Genomic DNA, 11,890 nt, shown 5'->3' with positions numbered 1-11,890 from the left:
AGAGAGCTGTGCATAAACAAATGCCCGCAAACCTCAATGAATTGAAGCAATGGTGTAAAGACGAGTGGGCCAAAATTCCTCCACAACAATGTGAGAGACTGATAAAGTCATACAGAAAACAATTACTTCAAGTTATTGCTGCTAAAGGAAGTTCTACAAGCTATTGAATCGTAAGGTGTACTTAGTTTTTCACACATGGCTTCTCCCTTTTGGCTTTTTTTTTGAAAAATAAATAATGACATAGTGTAATATGTCATGAGTTGTTGGTCATCTGAGGTCATATTTAGCTAATTTTAAGACCTGCTAAGGACCAGGTGATTTTTATTATGTCCTAATACATAAAACCATAGAACTCAAAGAGGGTGTACTTCCTTTTTCACACGACTGTATGTAATATGCAAGAGTCATTCTCTTGATATCTTTTCACCTTTCCTTATTTAATGTTTTAAATATTTGCAATAAAAAACACCCTGACTTTGTGGATAGTAACTCATCCATTTGCCAAAAGAAAGGAATAATTCATTCTAGGCATAAAGCTAGCATATTTCATTGTGTACAATATCCTGTGATACTTAGTCCCTCCATGTATCCATTCTGCACCTAGCACAGTATTTTGGAGCCAAATTTTAAAAATTCTCTGCAAGGCTGAATAAAGTCCTCAGAATAATAGAGATTTTTTTTTTTTAAAGTAAATATTCTAAAAATGTTTTAAAACTTTGATCAATGGCCTATACTGCCCTCAAGACAGTGGTTTAATTACAAAAAGTTTCCACATAAGCTTGTCTAGTCAACATTTAATTAGTAGTGCAATAGTTTTTTCACACAGAAAAAAATGTTATTCTGACACTTCATCTAAACTATAAACAGCGGTAATATAAGGGAAATATGATTCCGACTAGTCTTGTATTATTCTTACAAAGCATCTCTCATGCACAGAATAATGAATGTGTATATATATATATATATATATATATATATATATACATACACACATCTTCAAAAATAATGTAATCTTATAAGATTCACTGAGCATAACAGAGATAAATTCCAAGAAAACATACAGAGAATCAACTAAACGTTTGTGAAATCATAGCAGTGTGTTGAAGATTTGAATATATTCAAGATATTGTATTGTTGTTTCTTTTTTCTAATCTTCAACTACAAAGTAGCAAGAATATTTGACAAGTCCCACAAGCATAGGTAATTAAATTAAAGTGTTGTAAGAAGTTATCTGATCTTAAATCATTAGACATTAAGAAATGAAAACAACAAAATTTGATAGTATGTTATATATATTTTCTTTGGAACATATTTTCTTTTATCAAAATATGCAAAACTGGTTCTCAATTATGAGATATTATCCATTTTTTAAAAAAAAGTAAGGAACAAGGATTAATGTTAATATATAGCCAAATTGTATTATCATACTTTTTGCCTCAGAAAGTGTGTTTTGTATAGAAGACATACCAAATCATCCTGTTCTGATCGTTTAGATTTCTCTTCTTTCAATTCTTTTTCTAAGCATTCTATTTCATTCTTGAGTGCTGAGTTTGAATTGTTCAGTTCTTCATATGCTGTCTAAAATACCAAGTTTTAAAACAAGCTGACATTTATAAGTACATGTGATCTAAAACATAGTTACTAAAACTTTTAAACTGTAATTATTACAAAGAATTTGGAGAAGCCCCACAAATAAAATATATCCTAATGCAAATTTACCAAATTGCATACTACATGTCATAAAAAATGCTAAAGCATAACTCAAGATACCTACAATCAAATTCTCTAAGTTGACTCAAGAGTTATGCATAAACACACTTAAATTAACAACCTGATTCTCTTTCTGCAACCTATAGTAAAGTAGACCTATGCAGAGAATATTAATAATCCATTTCCTGAGTCCCCATACATTTTTGCTTAAGCTTTCTTATTTCTTCTGAAATGGCTAAAATCTTTTTCTCAATCTTATTTGCTAGAAATGCTACATCTGTCAACATTCTAGATTCTACATTTGCACAAGAAAAACTTAATCAGACTACTCTGCCCAGCAAGGGACCTTTAATAATGAGCATAGTATTTAGTAAATATTTGCATTATAAACAATCATGACTGTACTATATAGGACTGGAATTCAGCTTATATCTATTTAGTTGTAAGTGCAAATAAATACCAAAGAACTTCTGAATAAACCTGCATAGTTTCACTTGAACCAGAAAACAGAATACTATTCAAGTAGTTCTCTCTCTTCCAGTTTTACCTTAATATTTGATGCAATGGCTGACTCTTGTAGAAAGCTGCCATCTTTCAGCGTGTTTTCTAACTCTGCATACTAAAAAAGATCATAAGAGTTTGAAACAAAAAAAGGAAATAACAGTAGCATTTCTCATTTTGTTCCAATATTTCAAACTAATTTGTTTTAATTCTTTATAATGATACAGACTGATCCAAAAGCAAGCTGAGATTGCGCAAATGAAAAATTATTTACAACAGAAACTACTAACTTCTCAGAAGAATTGGTCTGAAGCTGTGTATATGTTAGTTCAATTATTCCCAAGGCACTTATAGTATACGATATTGTGCACAATGAAGTATTAGGGAAACATATAGCTTGGAAGCCAAATTTCGAACTATAAACTACTTCTAGATTCTTCAGGAACACTGCTCCTCCAACATCACTGCTGAAGGTAAATTTGGTTCTATGTGCCTTTTTGATGTAAAAAGTGCAGGAAAGTATTTGATTGATTTAATGAGTCATAAATGGGTCAGAATTCAGTGATTAAAATGGATACTATTATAGATAAAGTAATATTTGAAACTATGATGACAAAATCTGAGGAAAAATCCCTCTTGAATTCCTTCTATTCCTTACCCTGTCAAGTGCAGGACAAAATAGAAAGAGACTTAACATTTTATATTCTTTTAAGACCCAGGATCAAGAGATCAGCAAAACCTGACTTCTGTCAATTAACTTGTTCCTTTTGGCAAAGCAATTGCTCTTGTGTTGTGAAAGAACTAGGTATTCTTACTCATTACACATTTCGGCTGCAAGCATATTACACTTTCCATTTCAGCATTTGTTACTGAGAAAATACACCAATTAAAGAGTGTTCTTATTGCTGTCCTAGCTATCCTGCATAGTGAGATTGTGCAAATGTCATGAAAGAAAAAAAAATGAGAAAGCACTAATTACTAGGAAAAGGAAAAAAAACCTTAATTTTTCTAACTAAGCCAAAAGTTAACCTCTATGGATATCCAGCACCTTTACCTTATCTTATAAATGGCTGCTAGTACAATGGAACCATAGAATTGACTTGGCGTAAACAAGTCAAATCATGCTGCTTCCGAAAACATCTCACAATGAAACTGTGAAATATTTTTATTTTATTTAAATATATATTATTTATGATCTAGAAACAAAATAATTGGGATAAATGTGGCAACCATGAAGTGAGGTTGAAATTCTTGTGCTTTCTAAAAAGGTTATGTGCATGTGCTGCCAGGACAAAAAACATCAAAGGGCACAGAAAAAGGGGTTAAAATTCTTTTTCTGAATTAGGATTCCCAATCCCGTACTGAAACTTTATTAGGCATTTAAAAGGAACATGAAATACAATCACAGTGACTTTGATCTCAATTCAAAGTAGAAAGTAATTCATCTTCCCAATCAATGCAAGTCCACAGCAAATCTAGATTTAGTATCAAAATTACTGCACAATGATTCTTTATAGAAACTTAAACTTGTGCTGTATGAATTCAGTTTTGATGTAATTTCATCATCCTTCCCTATTTCAAGATTTTTTAATGTATGATTTCCTGTGTTTAAGAAATCTTAACCCACAGTACACACACATTGGAATTTAACCATACTTATAAGGAGGCAGCCTCAGTGAAATAAACAAAAGGACTCTATAGGACTGTCCGGGTAGTTTGTTATCCCATTCACACAGATGGCAATGCCTCTCCTAAGTTGGAGGTTACAAGTTACTGCTCTGACTAAGAGGAGACCTTACACTGATGTCATCCAAAGGAGTGAGAGATTCTTTGGGACCCTTTTTAAACTGTTCTTTGAGCTGGGGGGAATGTAAGAGAATGGGAACAAGCAAGCTATTCCAATTCCCATCCTTAAAACACTCCACCACTAAGCCCCCCAGGCCAAAATGAGTTTGTTTCCATCTCGACATTTCTTTTAGGAAAAAAAGGCATAACTTGCATCATCAAATTTGACCATTTTGCTAACAAGTTCTGACAGTGAGATCATGGGGTGCTGAATGTAGCTCATAGACTGCCAACCCTTCCATACATATTTGCCCACATTTATCTGTGAAGTAATTGAAGTTACCTCTTTTTTGCAGAGACTGAGTTTTTCCAATACTTTACATTTGTCTTCAACTAGTTCAGCAACTTTATTGACAAGCTGCTTCTCTCTTCCTAAAAAAAAGGAAGAGCTAAATGTCATAATCTTTAACTAACAGAAAATAGTTCGAACACAATCTACAAGGCCTAGGATACAGAAAATAAATTAACTTACCTAAATAAAGCCGACTTCTAACCTGCAAAAAAAGAAAAGAGCAAATATTGCAATTTGTTCACAATATTAGATGAGATTGAAGCTCAATTTTCAAGTTTAACTCTTAAGGTTAGTGTAGCATAATCAACAAAAGATAAAGTAGATTTTTGGGATTGTAGCAAGCATAACATAAAGACCTTACACTAATTCACATAACAAATCTAAAATGGGTGGCATAATACATTTTTTTCCTAGAATGTTGTTTCTTCAATCATACTGAAGACATTAGCTGAAATGAAACAAGATTAAAGCTAACCACATTCACCTGATTAGCTAAGATTTTTAACTTGATTAGTCTTAAACAGAATGAATACAGTAATATTGAAAGTAAATTCCTTAATTGAGGTTTGATAGATTTATTGGAGAACAAAGCATACCGTTTTTTATACCCAGGCCTGTTCTGCTTCCAAGTTGGCTCAGAATTAAAAACATTTGCTAAATAGAGGCAATTCTGAAATGTTGCAAAGTTTTCCCATAACTTATTTGTTACATTATTTTGAAAAGCATGTACAATCCAAAATAAAGTAAAATTTGTGTAATGCTTCAGGTTACAAGAGGATGTTTACCAAAATGTTTAAATAGGAGGAGAAAGGAAGGGTTGCATAATCATCATTTCACAAGAGAGAGATTTTACAAAAGCTAGTTTGAGGAAAAAGTGAGAAAAATGTTTATATATTTAAGAACAACACTTTGTAAAATGACAATTACAATTAAGTAATTTTAAATTAAATTTGAAAATGCTAATAATTTTCAAAATGCATTGAGCTGAATTTTTTAAAATTTATTTTTAAATATTTCCAATACAAACGTTGTATAGTCAGATTGAAGAGAGGATCACCCTCATGAATCTATCTGGAAATCTAGGATTACTATCATAAACTCAACTATACATAATTGGACATATTGGCAAATAAGCATGCATAGGAACATAGTATAAAAATCTACTCCACCTAGATACTTAGAATTATTTTATTAAAGCATTCCAATGTGATGCCATACTGCATACTTACTGACTTATAGCTCCTGCATAATACCAGTATGATAGTAAAAATGGCAACAACAGTGCCACAAATCACAATTTCCCATGGAAAACCATAGAGATCTGGACCAGGTCTCATATTTTCAGGGAGTGATGAAACAACCTTTAAAGAAGAAAAACAAAGTAAAAGCCTGGTAGTACAATTGTTAACATAATTTCCATATTTTTGATAATATTAATTCGTAATTATTGCAGATTTAATAAAGTTCCCAAGCTAAAATTTGTAATATAGTAAAGATAAAAGTGAAAAGGGGGATAGTTGCATTAGATTATTCAAGGCAATTGCACATATAAATTCCAAGTACTATTTTTAGTAAAGAAACTCTGCAGTTCATTGATTCAGTCTTGAATGTTTATTTTTCTTCTTTTTCTGGAAACGACTGTTATCAGCAACCTCTATATTTCAGGTTTTGTTAAACAATTGCTGACAAGTAAGACAGATATTAGTGATTTTAATCATATTCTGAAGTGATACTTGACCTGATCTAATATTTCTTTACTCCAATATAAATCTATTATGAGGCTTACAGATAAGTGCAAAGGACTGTGGCCATAAACAGCAATTCTGAACATTAGAAAGTAAATCAGATTAACCCCCACTTAAACATGCATCAGATTATGCTGTTAGTCCATTTCAACCTTTTGTCACAAATGCTTTATACAGAAAATGAGAAAATTAAGAATATAGCTATGAAATGTTCATTAGCATTATAAATTTGCATATTTTCAGTGCTCCAATCAGTGCTCCTAAGGGCAAAACTGTTGAGTAATTAATGATGCAAAGCAGAATTCTGCTAGAGGCCTGAAACCAAGGATTTGGCTGATAATTGAAACCAGTATGTAGAATTCAGCCTCTAATCAGTACATATTACATTGGGGGTCTTATTGCTCATCAGGGCTGTCAAGTAACATTGTTGTAGTACTGTAATAACAGAACTCACAAATGACTTCAGCACAGCAGCTGAAGCTGGGCAGATGTTCTGGCCACAGCCTCTACCTGCTGATCTACCAGGTACTGTGAGATCAGAAGAACTTCCAAATCCTGGACCTGCTCCTTCAGCGCAGTATAGACCTATCTGGAGTGATAGACAGAACTAACCTGGGACCAGAGGACTTCTATACAAACAGCAAATCCATCTTACTAAGATTCAACTTTAGCCTGTTTTTCCCATCCAGTTCCTCACAGCCTCCAGGCAGTCAGAACTTCCACCCATCTCCTGCTTGGCTCAGGGTTGAGGTATACTGATGACACCTCAACCCAAACTGACAGATGACTGCCCCCCCCCCCAGTAGTTTTCTGTAGATCTTCAAAAGAAAAGAAGAGGGCTGAACTGTGAGATACCCCAGACTAGAGTGGCCGAGGGCTCAAATTCCCCCCCCAATCTGAAATGCCTGCTCAGGAAGGAATGGAACCTTTGCAAAATAATCCCCCCAACTGTTGCAAGCAGTCCAGAAAGGTACTGCAATTAATGGTATTGAACCCCACTGAGAGATACAGCAGAATAAAAAATAGGAACATCTAGAAGCATAAAACAGTCAAACATACCCCAGACCAGCAAAAACTAACAAAGGTTTGGTATCCACCCCAGCCCCAAGCCAGAGAGCAAAGCCACATTTTTAACAACCTCCACAAAGCTGTAGGGTGGGAGCCATAGAGCAGGGGATGCTATTCCAGAAGGCAGGGACTGCAACAGAGAAGGTGCACTGCCTAGGTCTTGACAGATGATATTGTTTGAGGGGACCTGGAACATGACAACTCTTCTCAGTTTCACTAGGTGGGTAGAAAATAGTCTCTCAAACAATGTCTTGAACCTGGGCCTCATTATCTAGACTCAACACAATTCAAACATCCAAGTTTCATCAACATTACTTCAAATAAATGCAATAAATCATGCCCAGCATCACCTAAACTGATGCCCTCCAGATATACTGTTCCCATCATTCACTCTCAAAGGCCACCAGTTTGGGTAAGCTATTGGGTGTTGATAATATGTATAGCTGAACAGAAAACACCATTCTAAAGACCCACGAAAAATCTCAGACTTAACTCTTCTATTCTTCTAGCAAGATTAATGTGCCTTTACCTGCAGCTCATAAGTAACACCAAGCTTTAGTGATGTGGAAGTTTCACCTGAATTACTGCCTCACGCAACTATGAAAGAACAGGACTCAAGACACCAGGGAGATTTCACCCCAGCCTTGGAGGCTTCATTTGAAGCTGGTCTTTACCACGGAAACCAGGATCAGGAAAAGCAGCAGGAGGAATTTGGGTAATTTTCTCATCATTTCAGAACAAGGCCATCGTCTCATATGGGGAACTGCGGCCGCGCGATGTTGAAAGATGCAGCACGAAGGTTATGTACCTTTGCGTACTCCTACTCCTAGAAATTAAGCCGTGGGATAGAGGCAGAGCCAAAACCCGGGGAACTCGGGAGGCTACCCTCAGCCAAGGACCGATCGACCCACATCCCGCATTGCTCCCCAAGGCGGCCCCGTCTGTCCCCGCACTCACACTCCGAGCGCTCTTCAAGGCCAACCCATAGTAGTGCTGAACGCTGTCCCTCCAACCCAGCCCGAAAATCCCGGGGACAGCACCCTCCGGACTACCCGCAGCAACGGCGGAATTATGAGACGCAGCCATCTTACTGCAGCAGCTGCGATTTTGCCGAAGAAGCCCGATACACCATCAGCACCGCCTCTTCCGGTCTCGGACGCCTATCAGGGAGACGGGACGTACCACTAAAACGCCGGGGAGGGGAGAGGAATAAACCATGCCTGCTGGGGGGGAGGAGATTAGGAGATACAAAACAATCCCCAAAATGTTACAAAAAATTACCTCCAAAGAAGTGTGGAGGAGAGGGGCAGAAGGTAGTATTTATAGTCTTTCGGTATATTTACTGTCCCAAAGGACTAACCCTTGTGACTGACGCAAATTAATATTCAGTATTGCACTTGTTCAGAAGATAGCCCAAATTCGCATTCCCTTGCCTCTGATAAATCAAGGCCGTATTTTTTAAATGGGGATTATTCGTTATTCGTGTGAGCGGAAGCACTTCTAGTATCCACACGCATGTAAATGGACACGCATGACACCAAAGCACCATGAAGACCCTACAGTACTCGACCAATAAACGAAGGTACGGACTGCTGCTAGGCTCACTCACGTGCTGCATCTGCTAAAGCAGACTTTGAACTCTGACACGTTCTTGCAGGGCAATCATGTACTATATTTTAGTCTTCCCAAAGACAAAACAGTTTATCTGTTGTCTAAAATCTCTTTCACATATAGTTAATAGGTCAGGTTTCTTTTTGAAACTGTATAGTTTTTATATAATACTGTAGTTATATAATATAATATGCTGTAACAGAACACAACACAGCAATATTATTGTTATTTAGTTTATATATAATATCCCAAATGATTTTTAAAAGGAATTTTAATTGTTAACATCTTTGAAGTTTAGTAAAAAATAGAATAAAATACTTATACTATAAAAAAGAGTGAACAGTTTTTGACCATTTGTGACAGAGGACTGTCAACATGTTTTTAGATCAAATTATGCTCCCATTTTAATCTGAAGAGTTGGAAGGTGTAAGCTCTTAGTATGATGTAAGATGACATCTTTTAATGCACCATTGTCTTTAATGCTCTGCCTACACAGTCATGCCATTTTGTCATAAAATCTTGACTGAAGGGGTAAACTTTTAATAAAAAGGGGCAGGGACCAAATGGATAAAACCGCCAACTGTGAGATGAATTCAGGCATGAAACTGTATGTCCAGCAACTAAACATTCTGGCTTTGAAATATGGGCTATTCTGAAAGTATTTGCTTTTTCAGTTACAATATAACCACTGCTATATATAGCTGTATAATTGTGGCTATATAGACAATACATCCACCATAGGGATATGCTTTGCTTGTGTGGAAGGGAATGTTTTGTATTTGGCAAAAAATAATTTTATGCTACCCACTTTATTTTTATAAGATCTGTATCAGCTAGTTGAAATATATGGCTCTGCTTTTCACCCTTATGATTAATTACTAATCAATGGTGTTTAAATGTAAATCAAGCAAGAATGTATTAGCAACAACCAAGCATAATAACAGGTTCAGTCAGAACATGCAACTTGCATAACAAGTTCCTGCCTCGATGTCAATCACTCCACTAAGGAAATTGTATCTCAGATCTGGCATTTTACTTTTAAATTCAGCACCTCTCCCATTCTGAATAGATTGAAGCCCTAGGTTTATATCATATTCACCAACCAGGATACATAGCCAGGGCAGTAAAAATTTGATCTTGTGTTCTGTACTGTAGGTAGACTTTAAATAATGTAATTGTTTTTAGATTTGGTATATCACCCTTCAGAACAGAGGCTTACTCAGTCTAAAATAACATTTAAAAATGAAAACTAATTAATATGCAGTGTGTAAATAAGAAGGTAGACAGCAGGGACAGAAAACTAAAATACTACAGCATACAATTAGCTAATAGTAAAAAGCCTGAGAGAAGTCAAGGCTTTTTGCCTGATGCCAGAAATATGGTAAAGGCACATCAGTCAATAAAAACATCCTCTCTAACGTTGCACAGAAGGAAATCCAAAGACAACTATGTTTTCAGTGATATGACACCTACAAAGCAAATTATCCATAAGGTTGACATTGCTGGTCTTGCTCCTTGAACGAAGGAGGAGAGGAAAGGACAAGAGAGACATATTAAAGACAGGAAATTATCAGTGAAACCTGATCTAAAAGGGGACTGAGATGCATAGCACAAAGTCACAGAATTGTGTATGTGTGTTTGTCTAGGTATATATTTGTTTACACACACAAAGAAAGAAACCAACACTTCATGTTCTGACATTATAGGACAGAAATAACAGAAAACATAAACTGAAGCAACCTCCCTTCCCTTACAAACGGAAAGAAAATAAACAACAGTAAAGCATCCAGTATGGTGACTATGTGGCACTCCAACAGGTTGGTATCTTTTAGACAAAAAAATTAAAAATCTCCTCTTTCACTATAAAGTTTAACTATATCACTTACCTTTTTTTCCATTTGTGGAATGGGAAGTATAACTGTATTAGATGCTGTAAGAAGCATTAAAATTATTTCTAGTTTTGTAAGAAGCTCCTGATCCAAATGGTAAGAGCTTGGATAGTATATGCTTCCAAACAGAGAGGAGATCCTCCCCTGACATTAATGCTGTTAACGCAAGGGGGTGCAAAAGGGAGGTTTATGACAAACAACCTTATAGTTTTCCCACTGTAGTATACTATGATTGGGAAATATAGAATTATTTATTTATACCAAATATTTTAAAAGATATTAGCAGAGCGATTTGGTAGCACTGTTCTACCACCCTCCCCCAACCTGTAAAGTAAAGTATGTAGACTTATACAGTGTTGGAAAAAATAGATATATCAGACTGACAGTTCTTGAAATAGACAAGCTGGTCTGCAATGATAATGCATATGTTCCACTTACATGGGAATGCTAATTTGGTATCTATTCTTTTTTTACAAGTTTGCTAAGGTTTTACAGTGCCAAATTTGCAGATTTCATTCCTAAACATACCTGCTAAAAACTAAATTCCACTGGATTTGAATTTCACTTCCAAGTTAAACTATTTAAGAAGCATGGAGTGAGGCTGTGTAGGGAAAACTGTTGCCCCTGAAAGAATTCTGAATAGTTTTATTTCCATCAGGCAGTTTAAATTCATACATTTTGCAAAGCCCATCAGAATTACTAGATTTGTATATATGTATTCATTTGTCATCTTATCCCAAGGAGTTTGGGCAGGCTATTATAGTACTGCTTGTTTTATTTGATCCTGATAATATTTTTTAATAAAACTTGGGGGACTTTCAAACATACTATTGATGTTGCATATAGACAGGCTCTGCCAATGTGATCATAAGCCATCATCTGCATTGAATAATTTTTTCTGACTTTGTTGGGGAACAAAGGAATTGCTGTGAATTTAGTTTTGCAGCTGAAGTTTGGGAGTCCAATGTCAGGAACTCTCACTTCCTGATCTGTCCACTCTCTGCATAGTTGCTAGGCCATGCTATCCTTGCACAGTCTTTTTAGATTGGACAGAGAAGAAACAAAACAGCATGAACTAGGGACAACAATTGAAGAGTGATACTGAAAGAGTGGAGGTCATCTCATCTGGAGATTTCTCCAAGTTTTCAAAATACTGATTATTACAAGCATGAGTCACTTTGAAAGTGATTCTCAGAGTTTGGGGAGTGAACGTGCTGGCTGTGTGGAAG

The 11,890-nt window shown here is 35.6% G+C and overlaps 1 protein-coding gene across 6 annotated transcripts in view; it reads right to left on the bottom strand.

The window, feature by feature from the left end:
• The window catches only part of MIA2 (MIA SH3 domain ER export factor 2), a 51,145-nt gene that overhangs the window by 20,864 nt on the left and 18,391 nt on the right, over positions 1-11,890 (bottom strand). For 5 of the 6 annotated variants that reach the window (XM_063290076.1, XM_063290075.1, XM_063290074.1 and 2 more), the window contains 5 exons: positions 5,578-5,709; positions 4,529-4,550; positions 4,340-4,428; positions 2,258-2,329; positions 1,468-1,578 (listed from right to left, as the gene is read on the bottom strand). In XM_063290076.1, the coding sequence (XP_063146146.1) occupies positions 1,468-1,578; positions 2,258-2,329; positions 4,340-4,428; positions 4,529-4,550; positions 5,578-5,709 (426 nt within the window). Of the gene's footprint in view, positions 1-1,467; positions 1,579-2,257; positions 2,330-4,339; positions 4,429-4,528; positions 4,551-5,577; positions 5,710-8,118; positions 8,235-11,890 lie in introns of those variants that run through there. The other variant, XM_063290077.1, reaches the window with a different exon arrangement.

This window comes from Candoia aspera, chromosome 1 (assembly GCF_035149785.1).
Source record: "Candoia aspera isolate rCanAsp1 chromosome 1, rCanAsp1.hap2, whole genome shotgun sequence".
Lineage (NCBI taxonomy): Eukaryota > Metazoa > Chordata > Lepidosauria > Squamata > Boidae > Candoia > Candoia aspera.
This window is presented reverse-complemented; position numbering and strand designations above follow the sequence as displayed.